Source organism: Typopeltis vanoorti, chromosome 2 (genome assembly GCF_054136105.1).
Source record: "Typopeltis vanoorti isolate ZY-2024b chromosome 2, IOZ_Tvanoo_1.0, whole genome shotgun sequence".
In the NCBI taxonomy this organism is placed as follows: domain Eukaryota; kingdom Metazoa; phylum Arthropoda; class Arachnida; order Uropygi; family Thelyphonidae; genus Typopeltis; species Typopeltis vanoorti.
In genome coordinates this window covers 136,406,892-136,434,045 of record NC_143550.1, presented here as the reverse complement: position 1 = coordinate 136,434,045, position 27,154 = coordinate 136,406,892, and the positions used below count along the sequence as shown (strand labels likewise).

At 35.5% G+C, this 27,154-nt stretch overlaps 1 protein-coding gene across 3 annotated transcripts in view; it reads left to right on the top strand.

Annotated features, from left to right (window-relative positions):
* LOC150109453 (uncharacterized) overlaps positions 1–12,414 on the top strand; it is a 710,474-nt gene extending 698,060 nt beyond the window's left edge. For all 3 annotated transcript variants that reach the window (XM_090413228.1, XM_090413221.1, XM_090413233.1), the window contains exon 35: positions 10,971–12,414. In XM_090413228.1, coding sequence (XP_090269354.1) covers positions 10,971–11,057 — 87 coding nt within the window. In that variant the 3' untranslated portion in view covers positions 11,058–12,414. The remainder of the gene's footprint in view (positions 1–10,970) is intronic.
* Positions 12,415–27,154: the final 14,740 nt, after the last annotated feature.

The window sequence follows — 27,154 nt, the reverse complement described above, 5'->3', positions numbered from 1 at the left end:
GCATTTGATTCTACATCAGTCCATCTTCTTGTACCTTCTGTTCTAAATAGTGACTTACATCTTAGATATTGCTCTGTATAAGTTGTTTTTGCTATATAACTATATTATCTGTTTCTATAAAATTTAAATATAGATCAATGATATATTACTTTGATTTCTTTGCTGTTTATGTTAAAGTGAAAATCTGATCTTGACAATCCTTTCTGGGCCTGAAGCCAGCTGGTTCTCAAGTATGGTTTCATAAATGTTATTTGCAACACTCAGCAGGAAAAAGTCCTCCGTAATTCTTACATTGTTTTATTTCCCTGTTTATAGATGTGTGTGCTATGAGAGCTCTTCTGCAGTCAACCAGAATTTGACCTCTGAGCAAGTCTTCTGAATTATGCAGCTCAGCCAATGTAAAACTTATACCATCATGTCAGAGCACATTCCCAGTTTCCTTTACACGTTTTAAATTTTTGATTTTTTTTTTTTAAGTCTCAAGTATTGATAAGTACTCCTGATTGCATTCTTCTTAAATATTTTCTACCACCACTGACTTTTTTTTTCATATAATAGTCTTTCAAAGTGTCAGTCCTTCAGAAATCTAGAATATCTTCAGTTTTATGTTACTTTATCATCTCTCATTTGTTTTACATGGATTCCTTTTAAAATGCTCTTTCCACCATTTTAGAGATTTTTTTAGTACCCCCCCCCCAGAACATTTTATTACATTTTTTATTAATTTTTATTTTCTTATTAATCTTCCAATAACTTTTGTGTACCTGCTTTTACTTCTCTATTTACTTTACTTTCTTACATTTTCTCTGTATTCTCTCAGAGCACATACTGACTTAATTGCAAACTTGCAGTAGGCTTTCTTCTTTTCTAGGGCTTGCCTCTATCACTCTTCCTCTTTTTAATCTTTTGTATATTCTTGTGTCATAATCAAGTGTGCAGGTTTCACTATCAACAATGACATCATCACTGAGACTTTTCTTCTTTTTTGTCTTCTCTCCTGGTGAATATGTGTACATCTTTATGTTGGAGAATGGTATTAGTAATAACTAGTCCACACCCTGAACAGAAAGTCAGCAAATAGATTTTTTTGGCTTTGACTTTTCTCCAAATTCTCCCAAATTACAACTTGGAAATGAATACCAGACATACAAAAATGTATGCCTAGTATTCATTTCCAATTTGTAATTTACCAGTTAGAATTGAAGGAGGCTCAGGAATAGCTTGATATAAAATCAGGTATAAGACAGCTGTATTCACTATCGTTATGGATCGCCTTATGAAGGAAAGGGGTATTAAACCTGATATCAAAATTGGAAATATTCACTTTGTCACTGTACTTTATGCATCATGTTATACTCCTCAATAAATTAAATCAAGTATTCAGGATTTTGCAACTAAATTGAATAACTGCTGTAACAAATTTGGCACAAAGTAGCAATAAAAAGACAAAAGCTACTCAGTACCAACCTATAGAACAAGTAAAATATTTTAGTTATTTAGGCTTAATTTTTAGTGAAGATGTCAAATGAAATATGGAAATAGAATAAGCAAAGCTAGAAAGCTAGGGATCCAGTTGAATAAATTTATATAGAATAAGGGAACATCTAGCCAAAACACTTAACTAGCAACAATCAAGACATTGTTTAAACCAGTTTTAACTTATAAACCTGGCAGTTGATCTAAGACCAGAGAGCACTCATATCTGAATTTTGATCAAAGTTATGGAAATGAACAGTGGAATTAATGGCAGAAATATGCTAAAAATATATTAATAGGGAACTTGATATTGACAGCATTGAGAAATGTATCAGAGCTAATCTGTAGTTGTATGCTCCTTTAAACAGAATGAGAGTAGAAAGGTTAGCAAAATGGGTAGTTGATGCCAGGATCATGAAAAAGACCCAGAAGAGACAGAGTTCTAGAGTAGATTGTAGACAATTAACAAGCTAGCCTGGTGGAAAATTGTTAATATTAAATTTGTAATGATGTAAATTTAATCATATTGTACTGTTGTGAGTATGTATCAGAAATTTGATGATTATGAAATAGGACTCTATAATTAAATTAACTGCCCTATTGAAGCATTAATTATGATTTTAGGAAGCCAAGTTACTTGGTCAATACAGTCCACTGATCCTAATGCATTAAGGAGAAGATGAAATAAATTGCTCCTTGTTCATAACAGTTGTAATTTAATTGTGTTGCATCTAGGTTTTACTAAAAGAAACCATATGCTGTTAAGCAGAAAAGAGAACCCTTCTGAGAGAGCAAATTTAAAAATAAATTATTTGTATAGTAGATATTCTAGCAGGCCTGGTAGGGTAATTTAATAGTAACAGTTTGTTCTTCATAGGAATATGTTGCATATAGGCTAATTTTCAAGCTGCAGAATGAATATCAAATTGAATAAGAGAGAAAGAGAGGGATGACATAAAACATTGAAACAGTCATCAATTCTGGAGTGCAGATCTTCAGAACAGTCACAGAAAATGACATCTGAATCAGGTGAATTTTCTTTATATTGTCCAAGATTCTTCTGATTAGTCTGGTGACAAATCAAATGGAGCATTGATTTGTTCAGTTTGCAATGGCAGGAGGACATTTACATTGATGGTCTTCAAAAATGTGAAGTTAGACGATTTCTTTTTTCTGTGGGTAACCATGCAGTAGAAACATTCAAATGCAAAAGAGGGGAAGGCAAGTGTTTCTTTCTGAATGCAGTATCATATAGCCTTGAAATGGAACCAAAAAGCATGATTGCCATTTGTACACTATACACGTTTTCTGTTTTTGCCTTTTTAAAATACATTTTGGATGTGCTCACTTGCAATTATTTCGATCAGAAAATGAAAATGGAGGTTTTGACAAAAGTTTGAAGTAAGCTTGAGAACCAATCAGGACTAAGAAAGTTGAAGAATATGCTTTATTATTTTATATGAATTGTTTCCATGTTGAAGATGTTTAGGTCAGAAAACTAGAAACAGAATTCAACCAAGGAAATGAAGCATAGGAATCATAAAGATCATTGAACTTGACATTCTTGATAACATAAGGTTGAGAGTGGCTGTGTTCATCTTTCCCCATTGGAGAAGGAATCGACCTTTGGTTCTTTTTTGGCAGGCATTTCCACTTGTTTAGCAGTTCCTTGTTCTTGAGATTTGATTCTCGAGAGGTGAGATTCCATTCTCAGCAATATTTCCAATCCTCATTCTGAAAGCCACTTTTCTCCATAGTTCTTGCAATGATCCCTCTCCAGGTAGAGAGAGAGAGAAAGAAACCTTTGCAAGCTTGTCCCTTTCTGAATGTATTGAGAGTGGCTGTGTTCATCTTTCTCCATTGGAGAAGGAATCGACCTTTGGTTCTTTTTTGGCAGGCATTTCCACTTGTTCAGCAGTTCCTTGTTCTTGAGATTTGATTCTCGAGAGTTGAGATTCCATTCTCAGCAATATTTCCAATCCTCATTCTGAAAGCCACTTTTCTCCATAGTTCTTGCAATGATCCCTCTCCAGGTAGAGAGAAAGAAACTTTTGCAAGCTTGTCCCTTTCTGAGTATGTCCATACCATTTCAAAGTATGTGCTTCCATCTCTGTTTGATTATGTACATTCCTCAGTAATGAAAGCCAGTCCATATGACTGACTCTCATTACTTTGTCCGAAGTAATCTGTGACTTCTGCATGTATTTTGTAACTGTTAGCGATGATTCAATATCCACATCCATAAGTCATTATATTCTCTATAATTATCCCACACAGCATTTTAGACCTTGTGATTTCATAAAATACCATTCGTGGGTCTGATATATATTCGACAATTTTCTCATCTGGTATTTCATGTTCTCCTGAGGAAGGATCATGATGTCAACAAAAAGAAGAGAATGTAAGACTTGTTCCTATGGGTAAACCTATTCAAGTAGATCATCAACAGGTTGGTGACTTAATTAATTATCATAAGTTGGATTTAAGTTACATATATATATTTTTAATTGGTATAAAATTTTCACCCTAATATCAAGGACATCTTCACTATGATTTTCAAATTAAACAAGAATAGAAACTGGTTTATTTACCAATGAAACGCACAAACTGTATGTACATGATGTAGATCTTAATGATCTAATTATGTTATGAGTTGTTCTTGTCTAATTTGAAAGTCACACTTTTAAGTATCACTCTTGATACTAGAACAGAAATTTTATACCAATAAAAAAATAGATATGTAAGTTAAATCTATCTTATGTTTATTAATTATAATGTGTTATATTCTATCAAGTTATTACATCATTTTTCTTGAGTATCTTTAAATTCCGCTGAAAGATTGTCACTAGTCTTCTGGGTACATCCTCTGACATCATCAGGGTATATAAATAGCTACTTGTGCATTTTGTACATTGCCCATTGAGAGTCTTGATGAAGCAAGTGAACCTGCTCTGTTGCTTCAATGGAAATAGTCATCTCTTAACAATGCCCTAAAAGTTAAGTATCTCTGAACATCTTATGTAGACTAGTATATTTTTCTCTACATTGGGAAGTTCAATATTACACACATCAGACTGCCATTCATCCATTTGGTGTGTATGTGAAAGCTGTTGATTCACATTACATGTTTGCACTCCATCATGCAGCTTCTCACTGTGCCAGCTGTCCCATATGTATCTACCTGCAGTTGTTTAATGCTCACAACAGAGAACTCCAATTTCCTAACTATCTGCAATGATGATTCAAGATCTGAGACTTTTTTTTTTGTTGTGGTACTGTGTTTCCCAACTGAATTATATCCACTCAGATCCCACTTGCATGCAATAATTATACAGCTGAGCCATTCAGCTTGTACATATAAAAGAAACTTGCCACCACAAATGTAGGATTTATACTTACTCATTGAGTTCTTTGCATCCATTTCCTCTTCTGTGTGCAGTCCACATCTATTGCTTTATGGTGTGCAATTACAGGCAAATCCCAACTTATGAAATTAATACATTCCTTAAAATGTGTTCATAAGCTGAATTTTTATTTTTATTTTTTCATAACATATATTGTGAAACTTATTAATGTATTGGTGAACGTCAGGCTTCATAAAATGTTCGTTAAATAAATTGTGGGTCACAGTTTATTAGCTTATGTGATCATAAGTGTGAATTCATATCTTGAAAAATTGTAAGTAGAGTTTGCAGCTGCTAGATCAGCTCATACATTTTCCACATACTGTTTGCCAGTCTGTATCAGACTATTAACCATTATAATGATACAAATGAAGTGAAATTAGTAATGAAGTGATGACATTGTTCAGAATTTGTAAGCATAGCTAATTTAATATCATATGGTCATAAACAGATTGGGGAATAAAAGGTTAGTGAAGCAGTTTTTTGATGGCAGGAAAATGCTTAAAGAATACCAAAATCCATGTCGATTGATGAAGTTAGAAGTGCCTTTGATGACTGAAATAAAATTTGACAGTGAGATCTGACAAATAACAGATTAATCTGGAAGAAAACTGTTGATAGAAATCTAATAAAAATCATGATTAATGTCACAGTTTCTGCATATCCCTTGAGGATAGATATCAGGAATTGATGGTAGTGATAACTTACATGGTTATTACTGTAGCAGATTGAAATTAGGCAGAACATAGAATACATATGTACACATACCAGCCACTGAATTAGAAACTTTATTTAATATCATGTTGGGCCTCCTTTGGCTGAATTACAGCACATATGTGGTTTGGCATAGATTGCACATACATCCACGGTATATCAGGAGTTCACAAGACTGACTGACTCAGATTTGACAGAAGAGAACTTTATTCCTAGATCTGTTTTTCTAATGTGTCCCATACATTCTCAGTGGGGTTCAGAGCCGGACTTTGTGGCATCCAGGGAAGATGGTGGAAGTCGCTGTCATGCTCACTGAACCACTGCTGAACATTTCTGCCACCATGCAGTTGTGGAAGAATTGCATTGTAGAACTGTCATCTGCTGGATAAAAAGTCAATGTTGTAGGATGAACTTGATTGACAACGATGTTCAGATATTTCTTGGAGGGTACCCACCCTTCCAGCAATATCAGGGGATCCGCTTCATACTAACAGAACATGATACCATGTCCAGATCCTTAAGTTGTTTATACAAGGCAAGCTAGGTTCATTGGTTCCACCAAACTTTCTCTGCCTACTGTGAGTACAGAACAAGGTGATCGTGACTTCTCAGACCACATGACTTTTTTTTATTCCAGTATCTAATCACAGTGTTCGTGACACCACTGTAGATGAACGTTGTGTTTTTTTGCAAAATCAGTAGTTTCCGTTTAGGTATGTGATTGTCAGTACCAATCCTCTTCAATTCCCTGTGCATAGTTCAGTGAGATGTGGGTCAGAAACAGCCTTCATTAAATGCTTCAGTCAATTGCTATATACTGGAAATTTTCTTTGTCCATACAATCCTTCTCAGATGAAGGCAGTCTCATTCCCGACTTCTCTTATACAAGCACTGTAGGTTGTTTTTCCACTGATTAAACACCTGGGATATCTCACCTTTTGAGAAACCAAAACTTGGCTACAGCCTGACAGGCACCCACAATAAGCCCTTTATCGAACTCTGAAAGATCCTTTGTTTTTCCCATTGTGATCAACACTGTTGATGATTACACACCAACAGCATTCTAAAATAGTTGTTTAGAACACACAGTGATGCATGTGAACGTATTTTGCATATATGCTGCATAAGTGACATTTAACATACATCTGCATAAAGGTTTCTAATTCAGTGGCCAGCATGTGTAGTAATGGAATCTTTTCGTCACATGCATATGGAGAATTTTACCTAACTCGATCATGGTTTTAAAGACAAATATTGGGTGTGTCTATAATGGTGGTTGAAACTCTGAAAAAAACATTACTCATATTGTATGCAGGATGAATAAAACTGATAAAAAAAAAATCTGAGATGTTCTGTTAAGGTCTACTTTATGCAGATGATGTTCTTACTCCTGAATAAATCATGTAAATGTTTTTAAAACTTTAAATAAATGGCATAACTGCTACAGCAAATTTACTGTGAATATCCTTAATAAAACAAACTAGGACATTAGCAGGAATGGGGTAAATGTTGCATTATTATTGGAGAACTTAGAAAACAAGTAAAAAAAATTCAGTTATTTAGGCACAGTTTTCAGTGGGGAATGTAAATTAAATATGCAAATAGATAAGTAACAAAGCTAGTGTGATGGAAAGCATTTGAATAAATTTATATGGAATAAGAGAGAAATTAGCCAGATCACTAACAGAAAGCTTAGTCAAAAGGTGGAGTTCATTGATTGGAATAGAGTTCTTAATACTGAATCCTAATATTGAATTTCAGAATTACAGAAGACCTTCCTTACTGAGTGTTCTAGGTAAAATTTATGTAAGCATACTTGAGAGAGTGAAAAAATAGTGGAAGAGAAACTTGAGGTAAAGAATAAGCAGGGTTCAGACCAAATAATGATTGCCAAGATCAGATTTTTTACTTTAAGACAAATAGTCAAGAAATCATAACAGTATAACACTGATCTATATTTACGTTTTGTAATTCGAAAAGGCATATGATAGAATGCCCCGAGAAAACTGCCCAAAATGCTACAATGATATGGTGTAAATGGGCATCATACAAAGCAAAATGCAATTTTTACTTAATTTGTAAGTTAGCTATTAGAATATGATGTACTGTAAGATGGTTTTTCATTGTATAATCAGGTGTGAAGCAAGGACATGCTGCTCTCTCTCTTTCTCTCATTCATTATCTATATGGATCATAGTCCCAGAGACAAAGAAGCCAAAGAAGTGGATCTCACCAAGGAACATTAAAACTAATTCAAGAAAAAACAGCTAATATCAGGAGAGAGATTTTTGTGGAAATAAAAAATAGTATAGAGCAAAATGCAATGAATTAAAGAAGATGGTAAGAAGGGACAAATCAAAGTGGTTAGAGGAACAGTGCAATGGAAAAGTTTGCAAGAGTTGAGTCACCTACAAATGAATAGAAAGGAATGACAGAAAATAGGGAAAACTGCATCAGATGCCAATATGCATTGATGTTAATGATATGGATCACATTATGAAAGAAAGTGGCATGAAACCTGGTGTGTAAATTGGAGATGCCAAATTCAATTCTTTACTTTATACAGATGATATTGTATATATAGATTTTTTTAAGAGTGAATCCACTTTAATTTGACTGCTGTAAGAAATTCAGAATTAAAATTCCATGTTTTTTTTTTTTTAATCCTATAAACTCGTTTTTTCATCCAGCATACAAGCAGATTGGCTAGAGAACACACACAGAAGATATGGACAGAAAATATTGTCAGTGCTAGATGGCATTGTGTGGAGTGGAGTGCTTTCTCGTGACGAGTCCTTGGAGGTGTCAAGTAATAATACTTCAAAAAATTAACAAAAAAAAGCCCATGAAAATAGGAACAAACTAGCATTGAAAAATTAAAACTTTCAATTCTTGTTACTGTCAACAAAGCATTAATTCACTTTATATTTATAATCTAATGCAATCTACTGGGGTGGGGAGGAGGAAATCATATGATCTTTCAGTAGACTGCACTTTCCTACGAAGTTCACAATTGGTAGTTGCATTCACATGTGGTTTCTAGTAATGTGAACAAATTTATTATTATTACTAAGAGAGACCTCCAGAGAGTCAGGGAATTGAAGGAAGACATATACTACATGCACCAGTTGTCATACAGTTTTTGAATTCATTCATACTGCTTGCACACACACACAACATATGAAACTGCTTGGCAATTCAAAAAAAAAAAAAAAAAAAAAAAAGAAAAATCAGCTCAAAATATAGTTAAGAAGATTGACTGAAGAAAACAAAGAGCGAATTACTTGAATGAGCAAATAGGATAAAAATTGAGTGCTGCAATCAAGACCAGCTTCTCCAAATCTCGATAAATGTTTTCAGCATATACGAACATTTCTGGACATTTTCAGCTTACAGTTGTTACTAATGAAATAAGATCCATTCGCCTTACATTAAATGTGTAATAGAAAAGAAATATGTCTAGGTTTGATTCTCAGAAACTTTACCAGCATTCTTGGAGGGGGGGGGGATCATTTGATGTAACACTCTTTATTCACTGAGAAGAAAGAATATATGAGAAATGTAACAGTTATTGAAACTCCTTACTCAATCATGGATGCAGCGAGATCTTTCTTCCATGATGTAGATTTCAGCTGTTGAACATGCAGGTGACTGAAGTAAGATATTCATCTCATAGTTTATAATAACAGCAATGTCCTTGCTCTTGGACAACTGTGTTTGTTTATTTATATTTTATTTATTTTTCCCTACTTTTCACTTAAAGACATTTACCCTTTAACAATGTTATTGAACAAATTCGTTGAAACAATGTTAATTTGACTGGAAAGTTTGTTGATCGAAGTGCTGCATTGTGTGGTATGTTGAAATTTCTCAGGTTAGTCCATCTTGAATTAAGTGATGAACTCATAATAAAAAGGAATGATTCCAAGCAGCTTCATGAATTATTATTGATTCAGGAGACAGCAAAAGTTGGTGGTTAGGTTTTGATAAGTTAAAATTCTGGTTTTTTAATAACATTCCCACTAGCATATTAGTACTCTAAGTAGACTAAGGGTTAAATAATTGGATTTCTCTCTCTAGGGAACCAAAGCTTACTTTTTTCCCTTTTTTTTTTTTTTTTTTCCAAACTGCTTGAGTCCTTCAGTAAACAAGGCCTCACACCATGCACCAGTAGGATTCAGACATGCAGAATAGAAAGGTGAGCCTATAGGTGAAAAAAAGCAGAGATTTTATCTGCTTGGCAAACCAAGCCAGCCAGCCAGCCATATACCAGGCATGCCAGATATTGAAGGTTTATCTTCTGTGACTTGTTAAGTCCATTAATGTGAACAATGGTTACTATTTGATTTTCATCAAAAAAAAAAAAAATAATAACACCTTCCCATATAGGGAATAGGCAAGGCCTTTTAACCCTATCTAGCATTTGGAGACTGAGTGGGCAATTCAATCTCCACCAGTAGCCAATCAGAGATAGTGGACCTGTGGCTGTCACTAATTATAAGTGCCCACTGATGAAGAGATGGGCAAACAAGTGCTGCCATCTCTTGGTACTTAACCCTAACAGGATATGTTACTGTCTGAAATAATGCGAGTTCTAGGGTCTATTTTCTTGAGTTTGCAGGATGTAAAACACGAGTTTCTGGCAGGAAAAAACCGGTTGCCTATGCCAGAGATCGACTAACTCAGGAACTGGCCGAAAAAAGGCTTAGAAAAAGTTCCTCCAATCGGCGACTAGACTTGAACTTAAGTCTAACTTCAGGCGGCCTAGGACAGAGGATGTAAGTGGCACTTCCACTGAGCTACACAGGCCTGTTTTGATTGATTTTCGTTTACAACCAAAATGCTGTCAATGTTGAAAAATTAAATTTTGGTTTTCGTTACCTTTATTTTAGTGGTGGACTATAATTTAGGTTAATCACATGACTCTTTCAAAAAAAAAAAAAAAAAAGGCATGACTTTTGGATTGTAAAGAGAGGATTACTTTTCATAGTATATCAATTTTGATACTACAGTAAATTATTGTAAATTAATAAAATAGTTGCAAAGACAAAAACCTTGTGAAGAAGTACTTTCATTTAAAATATGTGTTATTAATCTTCTTTGCTGAATAAATAATGAAAAAGTCAGAGGATTACTCAACTATAACAAATCTGTGACTAAAATTTGTTATAGTGACTAAGTCTGTCATACTAGTGTTGTCTAGTGAGTTATGTAAAGAAAAACCAAAACGGAATCTTAATTTTTCTTTTACTGGTAATTATTTCTGATGCAGAAGATATCAAGACAAATTATTATATTTTTAATAATGTAACTCTGCTAATGATGTTTATTTTCTTAAATAGGAACACAGTCATTTATTTATTTATTTTATTTTAGGAAACCTTAGGAATGAAACGAGAAAAGTTCTATGATTTACCATCTTGGAAACAGTCTTGCCTAAAGAAGGAAGCAGGGCTTTTCTAATTTGCTTTAACTTTGGATAGCGACTTTGTGACGACACTCTAGTGTAATCATTGCTAACACTGAAATGCAGGTCCTTTTTTATTCTGTGATTAAAAGTGCTTCTTACTGCGCTAATCAGCTTTCCATACCATTGCCAGTGTGCCTCTTATAAATAATTTATTTACTCCATTACAATTCACCTTCATACAACAAAGAAACTATTTTATACGTTTAATGTACAAGTTGGATTAGTTCGAAGAAGATATATTTTCGGTATTTAATTTAGGAATTTATATTGCTTACATAAGTTGTGATTTTGACCTACAGATGAGTGTTGCAAATGAATGATTTCATAGCCAATAAATGAAGACTGTGAGGTTTCATATGTATAGAACAAACTGCCTTACTCTAAAGCATTTTTGTGAGATAAAACTGCTCATTTATAACTGAGTGCCTTTGAAGAGATAATCAGAACGAAATATAGCCTTAAATGTGTGCCTCTGTGTAAGGAATTTGTGAGGTTGATTTTCATTCAAATGTTACACCTATTCAAAATTAGGTGGTTATCTGTGAATAGAGTTGTTCAAAATTTTCATAATTTTTCATTGTTAATTTATATGCAATCTTAAAAGTGTAATATTCAGGTTTGTAAATTTCATTTGCAATTGTTATAGAAAATTGTTATGCTTGAAAATTTGTGACTTTTAATTATGTTTTTTGGTTGAGTGAATTTTTAATATGCAAAATGTAGGGTGTAAATATATAACTTGGGTAGAGGTTAGGTTTTTGCTAATAGAAGTCACTTATCTCATAAATGTAACTGCAATTTTATACATCAAAATTTGCCAAAACTAGAATGTATTCAGTGCTTTTAACTGACATAATTTTGATATTCCTGCAAAGAAAGAAAGGATGATCAAGATAGGAAAAATAAATTCTAAATACAATAGATACCAATTACTAATGTAGCTGATATTCTCCAATCTAATTCCCCACCTTTGGAGCTAGGCTGTGGCATTTTTGTTCCTGAATATGTTTCCGACCAAAAAGAAAGCATTTTTTATGGTATTCAGCAGGACTGATTTATAAAGACATACCATCATGTGTGCAATTTCCTGTAATATAACATTCGATGTGTGCGTGCGTGTATGTATGTATGTATGTATGGTGTGTGTATGGATTTGTTGATATGATGAATGATAAAAAAAAACTTGTAGAATTAGCAATATTGTATTTATAAGTGGTCAGAGGAAGATGTGTCAGTGTATACTAACAAGGAATTATCAGCTTGTAGAGCTACTTTTAAGCCAACTGTAAATACTGGAAAACATTTTGCATTTTAAAGCAGAATGGCTAATAAAAAAGTTTTTAAATATTGTTTGTCTGTATAAGCTAGTAAAGTACTTAGCAATTCTTCAGTTTTAAAGACACTCATTTTAACAAACCAGTTGACCAAAAAAGTCATACTTTCCACTCCAAATGAATGTGAAATTGCAAAGCAAATAATTATAAACAGTACTCCAAAAATTCACTCACCTGGGCAAGTTATCAGAGAAAAGTGGAGTGAATTTTTGGCCATGTTCAAAATGTATTGCCTTATTTTCTTCTAGTTACATTTTATTTATTTACTTTTTTAAAACATTTCATTCACCATCAAGTTATTTGATCATGGAATAAAAAAAAAAGTCTTATTTTCAATCAGTAGATAGTATCTTATGTAAATAATTTAATAAGTTAATTCCTTCATAGACTGTTTTTTCCTGGAATTTGTACAAAGATACTTGTACAAATTGTAAAAAGACAGCAGCAAGGTATCTCTGAAATGTGAAGTAATTCCATTACTTCATAAATAGTGCCACAAGCGGTACTGTTTATCTCTGACTCTGTTATAAACTAGTCTACCATGCATCCACAGATTAATTTTGAAATAGTTTAAAACAACATTTTATTTTGCATAACTTGCAAGTTGCTGCCATTGTTATAAAAGTCAGTCATACCATTACAAAAATTAATGTAGCAAGGCAGAATTTCATTTGTTTTTCTGCCAATAAATGAAAGGAAATGCAAACTACATTTAATTTTGTTAAGGGAGAAATTGATGGAGAAGATAAGGAACCAGAAAATGTTAAAACCACTGGAGAAAAGAGTGCTATTGTGTCATCAACTAAAAACTCACGATGTGCTTTCATGATCAATCACTCAAACAGTTCAAGAGTGTGTGTGTGCTGCAAATATGAAGTTGCATTCTATAATGTATGAAAAATATCCTGGGACTTCTAAAAGAAACTTTAGATTACTGCAGAGTTTTTAAGGCCTTTTTAAAGTAAAGACATGCAGGGTTCGTGAGACATTCAATTTTCACAGAAAATACTATAACATAGACTTGACCAAAAATTGAATCTGCTTTGAAATTGAAATAAACTGCTTTCCAAAGAAAAATGGATTCTATAATGGTTGAAAACCTGAAGTGCTTTTTAATACAGCCTATAATAAAACTAAATTCAATAACCATTTACTGATTTCCAAAACCTTCATAGACTCAGTCGTAGAATAGTATCAAAATGATATCAAATATGCCAGCCTGGCTGGCCGAGTGGTTAGCATATCCGCTCTCCAGCCAAAAGGCTGCAGGTTTGAATCCTGCTGTGGGCATGGATGTTGTGATTGTCTTTGGAAATACTAGTGGTGGTGGACAGCGGTAGATGGCGTTGATGTAGTTGCGGTCAGTTGGTGGATTGAGTGGCAGAGACAGAGTTGTAAAGCAGGTGCCCTCCCTCGATGAATCTTTGGACTCCCTGGAGGTGTCTAATAATAATAATAAAGAATTTGTTGGTTATTGCTGATGATGTCTGCAATGATGTCTTTAAAGAAAAATTACTTAAGGAAATCAGACTTCAGTAGGGAGTCTCTTTTAGATGCTTCTACAGATATTTCAGATGAAGAGAAACTTGTCCAGCATATGAGATACATAGATAAAATCAGAGAGGCACTGTTTACATAATTCCTCTCCAAAATGCACCTGCAGTGTACTTCAATAAGTGAGAAAGTGAAATTAAGTTTTTGTCTTGGAAGACTGGTAATTGGTTGTGGTAGGCAGTGAAATAAATAAAAAAAAAAAAAAATGTACTAGCGATAAATGTGTGTTTATATCTTTTACCACAGTTCGTACTGTGTTTGAATAGAATTTTTTGTGACCATTGAATTTAAGTGGTATTTCTGAAGTCCTGGCTATAAATAAAAATTAATAAAATTATAAAGTGAGAAAAAATAAAACTAGGCAATTTTTCTTAGAGAGAAATTAAGATATTTATCATTTTTACAATATAGCAAGAGATGACTAAAAGGACCAAAAAAAAAAAATCTAAATACCTAAGTATCATTCATGCATGTACATTGCATTGCAAAATTTATATCCCGGCCTTCCATTTTTCTGTCAGATTGTATATATCTGTTGGCTCTCACTATAGCAAACTGCTGAAAAATCCTGACTGTGAAACGCTATGGACGCAGTTCAGTTCTAAAGAAAATTCACTATTGCAAGATATCCATTATAACAAATTTAGTCCTGTGTTCTAGGAGTTTGCTATAGTGAGAATCATGGTACTCAAAATGGAGTAATGCAGTATAGAGATAACAGATTTCCAGCAAAGTGTTATCATACGCTGGCATATTAATCAATTGAAATTAGTAATCATTTCATGCAGCTGCAGCAGTAACCACGAAAACTTATAAGGTTTGTGCCAGGACATTAACTGAATATTATAAAGCAATTTTTATCACACAATGTGCTATCATCATCCTGCTTTTTTTGGGAGCGTAAAGTGCCTTCAAAAATACCATATTTGATCTCTGAAGCAAGATTTCAAGATTCTATGAACTTTATTCCACTTCATTCCACTAATGTAATATAGTTATTACAACTTTTTGCTGGGAGGAATGTGTGTGTATATATATATATATATATATATATATATATATATATATATATATAATACACACACACATGAAGTCCAACACAAAAAAAAATGAGACTAACCCCATATCTTTGGAGAGGAGAGACAAAGAGATGGTAATAGAGCATGTTCTAACCCGCCACTGTGAGACAACGCTCAACTCCATTGCTTTATGAGTGGATGCGTGCTCAGATAGAGATGTTTTCTTACCATCAGTCGAAAAATGTTGGAGTGCAAGAGTGAAGCGAGTTAACATCAATATATATAGACTGAAGAGATCTATGACGCAAACTCGATTATTGATTGAGACTTTAATGGTCAAGAGTGCATGTCTTGTGCACACATTTTTGAAAAGCATTGAAAGTTGAGAGATGATGATCGCTCAGACTGCCCACACACAGCAGTTACCGATGACAATGTTAAAAAAGTGTGAGATGTGATTCGAAAACACAGAAGGTTGGGTGTTCAAGCTGTAGCTGAGAAAGTTCATTTCGACAGTCCTTTCTGTCATGCTTATGCGGTGATCAAAATACACATTTGACGTTTCGACCTTCACATTAAGGTCATCTTCTGGAATATACATACATACATATATATATATATATATATATATATATATATATATATATATATATATATATACACACATACACACACACACACGCACACACAGGGTGCGTAAGGGTCAAAGCTGTATAACTGAGAGGAGACCTCCACATAGCCTTTAAAGGAATGCGGAGAACTGACCAGGGCTTCTGACCTAATGTCCAATCCTCACCTCCTCGTGGTGCACCCTGTTGGGTATCTACTTGGATACTGAACGGACGAGGATGGGGTGGCAATTTGGGATTTAGCCGACCAAATTGTATACTTATTGGTTAAACCAAAATATAGAATGATGGTACAACATGACAAAATTTCATGCCGGCTGGGGCGTTGCCTGGTTAAACAAGGCCCACATTGTTTTTACCAGGGCAAACAGCGAAAAGTCAGCTACTGGAACAAATCTGAAAATAAACCCCAACTCAACATCACCAGAGTTAAAGATCGGTACTATCAACGTAAGAAGCCTGAATGGCAAAGAAATGGAGCTAGCTGAGGAATTAGATAAGTACCAGATCGACATAATAGGGGTGACTGAAACAAAAAAGACCAAAACTGGTGAGATCTTTCTGAGCAATAAATACAAAATGTTATATTCAGGCAATGACAATCATGGAAAAGGAGTAGCAGCCATAGTATTCAACACAAAATACAAGGCTAATCTTCTCGAATGGCAGTCAGTCTCAAGTAGAGTAATGTGGGCAAATATGAGAATGGGGAACTGGACAATGAGACTTATTTGTGCCTATGGTCCCACAGAAGGTTCTACTAAGGTAGAAGTGGAGGAATTTTTTGAGGCTTTAGAAAAAGCAACTGACACAATGAAAAATTGGTCCTTGTTGGGGATCTAAATAGCAGAGTAGGAAATGATTGTGAGACATACAAAAATATTTTGGGAAAATTTGGAGAAAAGAGCAAAGCTAATAATAATGGCAAATATCTGTTGGATTTCTGCTCAGGACATGGACTGGTTATTACTAACACCATGTTCCAACATCAAAATGTGCACAAATTCACATGGAGAGAAGAGGCTAGGAATAAGAAAAGTCTCATTGACTATGTTATTGTTGATAGTGATGTTTTCTCCCTGGTGCAGGACACCAGAGTGTACAGAGGATTTGAAATTGGAAGTGATCACTAATTAGTCTTGAGCAGGATAAAATTGAATTTCATATTGAAAAGAATAACATGTAAGAAAGTTTTAAAGCGAATAAAAGTTGAGCAGCTCTCAGATGTGAGGTGTAGACTAAAATACACAAAGATTATTGAAGAAAAAATGGAAGAGCTTGAGAACAGGAATCAAGCCTTGGAGATTCAGTGGCAAACTCTGAAGAAACCATTGATTGATTCTGCCAGAGAAGCATGTGGTGAGGTTGTCTGTAAGGATAAAAAAAATCAGAACTCCCTGGTGGACACAGGAAGTTAAAGAGGCAGTGAAGGAAAAGAAGAAAGCATATCAAAAGTTCCTGGCAAATAAGTCAGCTTTTACTCTTACAGAATACAGAGACAAATGTAAGAAAGCTAAACACTGTGTAAAACTAGCTAAACAAAAGTCATGGGAGGACTTTGGGAAGAATATAGAAAATAAATATCAAGAAGGTGGCAAAATATTCTGGAGGTTGTTGAAAAAGCTTAAGAATGGAGGAAAGAGTGCTGTAAAAGGAATTAGAGATGATAAAGGTGACATGAAAACGGGAGAAAAAGATATCCTTGAAGTATGGAGTAATTACTTTGAAAAACTGCCAAATGGAACAAGCTGTGATGACAGCACAGTGGTAAAAAACGCTGACCAGGCATGCAGTCAGGAATACATATCCATAATTGCCTCCGTAGCGCAATTGGAAGAACGACGGTACATTGCGCCCTTCGATTGGAATAGGCCTAAGTTCGATTCTCGTCGCGACGGGAGGAATCTTTATCTGGTCGATTTCAATCGAAGGTGAGTTAGCCGATCTCATATGGAGGTAGCAGGGTTTTTTCTCCCGGAAACTCGGGTTTTTCATCCCGCATACATACAAATCGGCCCATCAGAACACACGCAATTTACAGACAAAAATTACTAGTTGTGGTGGTGTTGGAAGTGGGCGGTAGATGGCGTTGATGGAGATGATTCGTAGTAGAGGTTAGGTGTAGAGAGAATTGTAGATGTCCTCCCACGATGAGTCTTCGGACTCCTTGGAGGTATCAGGAATAATAATAATAATAATAATAATACTTGAAGTAGAAAAAGCCATCAAAGGCTTGAAATGTGGAAAGGCAGCAGGAGTAGATGATATTCGACCAGAAATGCTGAAGTATGGTGGTATAAGAGTCTTACAGTGGCTGCACTGCATAGTTCAGAAAGCCTGGACAGAGGGACGAATTCCCGATGATTGGAGTAGAGCTCTCATAGTACCCATATATAAAAAGGGAAATAAAACTGCATGTGAGAATTACAGAGGTATTTCCCTACTGAGTGTTCCTGGCAAGATCTATGCAAGTATACTTGAGAAACGGTTGAGAAGAATTGTGGAAGAAAAGCTTGGTGAAGAACAAGCTGGATTCATGCCAAATAGAGGCTGTCAGGATCAGACCTTCACTTTACAACAAATAGTCGAGAAAGCATGGGAATATAACAAAGATCTGTATTTAAGTTTTGTCGATCTGGAAAAGGCATATGACAAGGTGCCAAGAGAGAAGCTATTCAATACGCTGCAGTTATATGGTGTCAGTGGGGCATTATATCAAGCAATACTTAGTCTTTATTTGAGTTGTAACTCTAGTTAGAATTGAAGGATGTACAGGAAGATGGTTTAATGTTAAATCTGGTGTGAGACAAGGATGTACATTATCCCCTCTGTTATTCATTATCTATATGGATCACATTATGAAGGAAAGTGGTATTAAACATGATATCAAAATTGGAGATGTTAATGTCAGCTCTTTGCTTTATGCGGATGATGTTATACTTCCAAATAAATCCGCTACAAGTCTGCAAGATTCTCTGACTAAATTGAATAGCTGTTGTAATAGATATGGTATGAAGGTCAGCAATAAAAAGACAAAGACAATAAAAGGCAGAATCATTGAAAATGTCAACTGTGTTGTGAATGGAGAACATGTGGAACAAGTAACATTTCAACTATTTAGACACGATTTTTACTGAAGATGGTAAATTAAATATAGATATAGAAATAGACAACAGAATCAGCAATGCTGGTATGGTGGGAAGTCAATTGAATAAATTCATATGGAATAAGAGAGAAATTAGTCGGAACACTAAATTAGCTGTATACAAGACAGTGTTCAAACCAATTTTAACTTATGGATCTGAGAGCTGGGTCAGAAGTTATTAGGAAAGAACTTGACATTGTCAGCATCCAGGAATGCTTTAGCAGAGCTAATCTCAGGTGGTATGGTCACTTAAACAGAATGGGCGAGGAAAGATTAGCAAAACAAGTGTTCTCTGCCAGTTTGGCAGGAAAACGACCCAGAGGAAGACCAAGATATAGGTGGATTGATACGGTACAAAGTGCTTTAGACTATAGAAATATAAGATCTGATAATGTTGGAGTTCTTGACAAGTAACAGACTGATTTGGATTAAAATTGTAGATAGGAAATTAATAATGATGTAATTTTTTTCATGTAGTACTATCATATCCTGTACATCCCTTGAGGGTACATGGCAGGAATTTGATGATGATGGTATATATACACAAAGAAACAAGCTGCACTACAATCTACATGGCATGCTAAAGTTACTGATCAACTGTTAAAACTATTTACTTGAACTCTGGTGTTAAAAAAAAAAAAAAGCTATCAAAGCTAAAGTCCTGTTATTATCTATTAAGTTACAAAGTTAATTAAGCTGGAGAATAACATGTTCATACAGAAAATAATAGATAAAGACAATAAAATTACTTATATAAGTATACATATAAATTGCAACTGATGTGGATAGTGGCCAATAAAAATGAAAATTGCTTAGAGTCCTAAAGTCAGGGTTTGCTGGAAACTAAGTTGGCTGAATGTGTGCCATCCAAATTGGAATTTTTAAGCTGCCATTATTATATTATTAAGATTAGAGTAGTTAATCAAAATTTCACAGGCTTCTTTAAATTTCCGTTATACCAAGTTTTTGTATGATGCAAAGAACAAGTACTTTTCCAATCAAATCGATGTAGGGCGTTAAGAGTGTGATTTGAAAGGCCTGCTAAACCAAAATCATTACATTTATTGTGTCATTTGTGTCCTTTTTTAAGGATAGAGATTGTACATCCAGTTTCCAGCAAACCCTGACTTTAGGACTCTAGGCAATTTTTATTGGCCACTATCCATACCAGTTGCAATTTCTATGTATACTTATATAAGTAATTTTATTTTCTGTTTATTTATTTATCTATTATTTTCTGTATGAACATGTTACTCTCCAGTTTAATTAACTTTGTAACCTAATAGATAATAATAATAACAACAGGACTAGCTTTGATGTAGTGAGTTAACACCAGAGGTCAAGCAAATAGTTTTAACAGTTGATTAGTAACTTTAAAAGGGACATACTGTGTTTGGCCCTTTTGCAATGCATTAAGGATGAACCAGGTTTGTTGAATTCGGTAATTAATTGTGATGAAACTTTGATATTTACATGTGATCCGGAAGCCAAGTGACAATCAATGCAGTGGAAGTTAGCAAACATCTCCAAGACCAAAAAAAAAACACATCAGTCGTTCGAAGTGCAAGGTCATGTTGATTGTTTTCTTTGATATCCAAGGTATTGTAATGGCAGAGTGGGTTCCCAGTGGCCAAATGGTAAATCATCATTTCAAGTATTACCTTGAAGTCTTGGCAGAATTGCGCGAATGCATAAGAAGGAAACAACCAGAATTGTGGAGAAACGGTTTGATTTTTCACCAAGACAATGCTTTGTCTATGAAGTAGTTTTTAGCTAATCACAACATCACTGTGCTTGAGCGCTCACTCTGTTTGCCAGACCTGGCTCCCTGCAACTTCTACCTCTTCCCAGAGATTTTTTGTTGATAGATGTGAAAACAAAAAAAAAAACACGACAGAGATCCTCAACAGTTTTTTAGAAAATGATCTCCAGAATTGCTTTGAACGTTGGCGGAATCGTATGCAGCTGTGTCAACTGAGGAGGGAACTATTTTGAAGATCATAGTTGATTTTATCAATTTGTTAAATAAAAAGAGACAGGTACAGTCTCGTTTTTTTTCCCTTTGTGTTGGACCTCGTGTGTGTGTGTATATATGCACACAGCTGAATTGGCTAGGCCTACTCATTTGTATAACTTGAGTCTCAACTCGGGAATGATACCACAGATTTACCTCAAATTTACTGTTTGGCAAGTCATCAGGATGATCCCAATGGCATGTACGAACATGCGATGCTCGGATGCAGCATCAGTTTATTTTTTCCTTTTCTGACATCTGTTGAACAAACTGAAGGATGCAACTGTTAGCACAGTGAACAATCGTGTATACATAATAGAAATAAATTGTGTTATTTATGCTTGTCACCTTCCTCCTTACACAGAAATATTACTATACATTTAGTACATCATACGGCGTCTGTGGTGGTGAATTTTGGAACTTTCATTTTGTTCTCTCTCAGATATCTATCGCATAATGCATAGTGTATTTCTGCAAAGTTTTAAAGCATTTGGATCACTGGGTGATCTCCACAAGACCTTTAACAGGGATACTTTAAGTTTGATCTGTGCGCGCGCGCACACCCACCCACACAACTAGCTGAATTAAAAACATTTAGGCAGATAATAAAAGTAAATGTCACTTACGCAGCATATATATATATATATATATATATATATATATATATATATATATATATATATATATATGTTAAAAATACCAAGCAATTTTAAACCTGGTTTTACTCCATTTCCCAAGTTGGGAAATGGAGTAAAACCAGGTTTAACTTGGTATTTTTAACATTTATCATACCCAAGGTAAAATACTTTCTACATATATATATATGCAAAATACTTTGTCATGCGACAACACATGTGCTAGGCAACTACTTAGGAATGCTGTTGGTCAATAGTGTTGATCACGACAAAAAAAGGATCTTTTGGAGTTTGATAAAGGACTTATTGGGGATGCCAGCTTTTCTTAGACAAGCAATGTGGGTTATTTTTCAAATGAATAAACACACGGGATATTTCACCTTTTGAGAAACTGTCAGCTCTTCTGTTTTCAAAATCTTGGCTCCTGCCAAGCGGGCATCCCCAATAAGCCCTTTATCAAACTTAAGAAGATCCTTCTGTTTTTCTCGTGATGAACACTATTGACCAACAGCATTCCTAGCACATGTGGTGTCGCAAGACAAAGTATTTTGCATATATATATATATATATATGTGCTGCGCAAGTGACATTTACTTATATTATCTTCCTAAATGTTTTTAATTAGACTGTCAGGAATGAGATCGTCATCGTCGGAGACGGTTTATACGAACAAACAGAACTTCCTATGTACTGAAGCATTTAATGAAGGCTGTTCCTGACTCCATATCACTAAACTATGCGCAGGGAATTGAAGAGGATGAGTACTGGCAGTGGCATACCTATATGGAAACCACTAATTTCTGAAAAAAAAAAAAAAAAACTCCCAAAAAACAAAGTTTGATGTCTACAATGGTGTCAGAAACACTGGAAGATGGGGGGGAAGTCATGGTCTGACAAGTTACGGTACACCTTGTTCTGTACCAACAGTAGGATAGGCAGAGAGTTTGGCAGAAGGCCCACGAAGCATTCAGCTTGCCTTGCAAAAAAAAACTCAAGGTTCTGGACGTGGTGTCATGGTGTGTTACATGTTCTGTTGGTATGAAAAGTCCTCAGGTATTGATGGAAGGGTGGGTGTCGTCCAAGGAATATCAACATTGTTGTTGATCAAGTCCATCCTGTAATGCTGACTTTTATCCAGCAGACGATTGTTTAATGGATGATAATGCTATTGTTCAGTGAGCATTGTATTATATAAATAAATCAAAAAAAAAAAAAAAAATCAGCTAACGCCTTTTTATTCCCGTATATACGGGAGTAGGCGAGGCCATTTAGCCCTATCTAACTTTTGGAGACTGAGTGGGCAGTTCAATCTCCACTGGTACCCAATCAGAGACAGATGGCCCAAGGCTATCACTAATTAAGCGGTACGCAGTGAAGAGAGACGGCTCAAATGTGCCGCCATCTCGTGGTCTCTAACCTTAACACAATATATTTAATGTCTGAAATAATGTGGGTTCTATGGTCGATTTTGTTGAGTTTACAGGACGAAAAACCCGAGTTTCCGGGAGGAAAAACCTGCTTGCCCGTGCCAGAGATCGACTAACTCGGGAACCGGTCGAAAAAAGGCTTAGAAAAATTTCCTCTAGTCGCCGACTAGACTCGAAACCAAGACTTCCTTCGTGCGGCCTAGCGCGGTGGTGTGCAAACGCCACATCCACTGAGCTACACAGGCTCCTTATATAAATAAATATATATATAAATAAATATACATATATACCTCGATTTATCGCGGTTTATAATTTGATTCCAAAATTCCAATTATTGCGCTCCAAATTCGAATTATCGCGGACGCGAGATGTAGCCCACTACATATGCAACCAATTCGAGTCGCCACTCTCCAGGTATCGCTCTCTTGTAGCGCTTCGTTTTTATCCGACGGCGCCTTCTCACCACTTACCAGAAACTATCCGTCCTTGCCTGAAGTACATGTGGATATTTATGTCTCTTGTTATTTACACCTACAATGAATGCTAAAAGAAACAAGGATGATTTCAAGTCTACAGCTATCAAGAAGAAACGTAGAGTGATCAGCTTAGAAGATAAGTTGCATATGATAAATAAGTATGAAGCAGGCATAACCAAAGCCAAAATTGCAAGAGAGTACTGTCTAAATGAATCAACTGTTCGCCATTTTAGACCACGCTGCAAACTCTAGGGCTTCGATCTAGGACTAAAAGAGATTGAAAAAGGTGATGTCCAGAACCTGCTTCACTCACATGATAAGGAGCTGGATGATGAAGACCTAATTAACCTCGAGAGAGAACGTGCTTACGATGCTCAAATCGATGATAATGACGAACAAATTGACTTGCCACCGAAGGAATTTACCCTCAAAGAAATGGATGAAATGTTTAGAATTGCTGAAAATTTTAAAGAAAAAAAATCTTGAACGGCGATCCTAATGTCGAGCGATCACTGAAAGTTCGTCAGGAAATTGAAAAATCCATCCGTTGCTACCGAGTTTTATACGAAGAAAAAATTCCACCAGACCTACACCAATTTTTATCCAAGAAAGAATAATTGTATGTACTGTATTTATGTACTCCTTATATATAAATAAAGATTAAAGAATAATTTTGTTTTTCTTAATGAACCTTCATTTTTTACTTAACACGTTTTAACACATTTCTTTTTTACTTGATATATAAAATTTAATTAATAGATTTGAAAAATCCTTGGCATTGATCACCCATTTTACACGCATTATTTATCCCGATTATCGCGGATTCGATTATTGCGGTATTTTTCGTGGCAACAATAACCGCGATAATCGAGGTATTCCTGTGTATATATATTCCTGTGTATATATATATATATATAAAGGGTGTCCCAAAATTCAACCAAGATTTAAATTTAGCGCCATTTGTGCGGTAAAGTGTTGCCAACGGGGAAAAAAAAGACAGCGTGACGGCTGACAGTTCAGGGTTATTAAAAATGGAGCGCTACACGAAAGAACGCATTTTCATTGTTGAGCAATATTTTAAAAATAATGAAGGTTTGGCAGCTACAGTTTGCAATTTTCGTACAAAATATGGTCGGAATAGTGATTTAACTTCAACTGTGAAAAGATTAATTAAAAAATTCAAGGAAACTGGATGAATTAGTGATCTTATACACTCTGGCCGTCCTTCAACAAGTCGTTCAACAGAAAACATCGAAGCAGTTCGTGAGAGTGTTGCTGAGAGTCCAGGAACATCAATTCGGCACCGTGGTCTTGAATTGGGCATTTCGAGAAGCTCTCTACAGCATATTCTCACGAAAGATTTGCATCTTTATGCTTACAAAGTTCAATTGACTCAAGAACTGAAGCCTACTGACCACACACAGCGAAGAGAGTTCGTTGAATGGATTATGGAACAACAACAAGTGGATGCTTATTTTTCGAACAAAATCATCTTCAGCGATGAGGTTCATTTTCATCTTGATGGCTTCGTTAATCGACACAATTGTCGCATTTGGGGTTCAGAAAATCCACGAGTGATTGTTGAGAAACAAATGCATCCACAACGTGTCACTGTTTGGTGCGGATTTTGGGCTGGAGGCATCATCGGTCCATTCTTCGAAAATGCCGCTGGTAAGGCAATAACAGTTAATGGTGCTCGCTATCGCGACATGATAATCCAATTTTTTGTGCCTAAATTGCAAGATGTGGATGTGGACTACATGTGGTTTCAACAAGACGGAGCCACATGCCATACAGCTCGAGAAACAATTCAATTACTGCATGAGTCATTTCCTGGTCGTGTAATTTCCCTTTTTGGTGATCAGAATTGGACGCCCAGATCATGTGACTTAACGCCGTTGGACTTTTTTCTTTGGGGTTTTTTGAAGTCTAAGATTTATGCCAACAAGCCCACGCCTTGAAGGAGGAAATTGAGCACTGTATCAACGAAATTCAGCCATATTTATGCAAAACGGTCATGGAAAATTTCGACAAAACAGTGCGTATGTGCCAGCAAAGCCGTGGAGGCCATTTATCCGATATGCTATTGCATGCATAACCTTATACTGTATACTTTATGAATCAATAAGAAATTACAATTTTTAATTAAATACCTGTGTTTTCTATCAAAATTACTTCTTGCGTGAATTTTTCATCCACGTACAGAAAAATCGGCCTTCAGAACATATGCAATTTGCAGACAAAAAAAAATACTGTTGTTGGTGATGATGGGAGATTGATGGCATTGATAGTAGTGGTGTCGTAGTTGGAGAATTAAATAGTGGTGGAGAGGATGAGATGTATTTGGCGAAGTAGAGTAGTGTGCCCTACCACAATGAGTCCTTGGACTCTGTGGAGGTGTCACATAATAACAACCTGCCATATCTTTTTAATTCATATAGCATTGGTGCTCGAGCATTTCTCATTCACTCTACGTAAAATTTCTTCTCAATTCATTACCTCACATGACTCTTACATAGCTTCTAGGGTGACCCCTATTTCTCCTACCATCTGTTATCCTAAGCAAAATTCATCAGTAACTGTGTAATCGGCGACTCTCACTGACAAATCTTTATTATATCGCCTTCATCCTCCAGAAGATCTGCTGAACATATTCTCTCAATCAGTTTTCATATTCAGCATTCCAGAGACTTGTTGTTTTCTACTATTTTAACGATAAACGACCTCTGCAAAGAATATGCTTCTTTATAATTTATTTTCAGGCCTGTGTAACTCACTGGAAGTTGTGCTTGCATCCTCTATGCTAGGCCTCCCGAAGATAGACTTAAGTTCAACTCTAGTCGCCGATTGGAGGAACTTTAAGCCTTTCTTTGGCCAGTTCCCGAGTTAGTCGATCTCTGGCACAGGCAAGCAGATTTTTTTCTCCCGGAAACTCGGTTTTTTCATCCCTTAAACTCAAAAAACCATAGAACCCACACTATTTCAAACAAGAACATATCCTGTTAGGTACCAAGAGATGGCAGAACTTGTTTGCCAGTCTCTTCATCGGTTGCCGCTTATAATTAATGATAGTCTTGGGCCAGCTACCTGTGATTGGCAACCCGTGGAATTTGAACTACCCACTCAATCTCCAAAAGCTAGATAGGGTTAAAAGGCCTTACTACTCCCTATAAGGAAATAAAAGGCATTAACTGAACTGATAGCTAATTTTCAGACATTCATTAATTTTAGCAGAGCTTCCATAGCTAGATCTTTGGTAGGAAAGACCTGGGTTCGATTCCCGTCTGTGAGGTGAGAAACCTTTATCTGGTCTCCTTGGACGAAGGTGAGTTAGTCGGTCTCATACAGGGGTTGGGTTTTTGTCCCCCCAGAATATTGGCAACCCCTTGCAATATGTCCTCTAAATTTAAGTTCTCTGTCCACAATAACTCCCAATCCCTAGCCTCATCAACTTCTTGCAGTTCAGTTCCATTAATATAGTAAACAGCATGTGATCTCATATTTCCGAAGTGCATAACCTTACATTTGGCTACGTTAAACTGGCAGCCATTCAGTTTAGCCCAAACCGTCAGCGTATTTAAGTCATTCTGCAAGATATCCACATCATCTGAATTGACTATCGCTCTTCCCAGTTTTGCATCATCAGCAAACAAGTGGATATTTCCTTTCAAAGTATTCCCAATATCATTGATATACAAATTAAATAATAGAGGACCAAGCAGTGAACCTTGAGGCACACCACTAGTCACGTGCCTTCTAGTAGACTCCGCTCCACCATAAACCACTCTTTGATATCTATCCACTAGCCACCCTCTAATCTAAATCACTAGCCTCGGATCCATACCCATTTGCTCCAA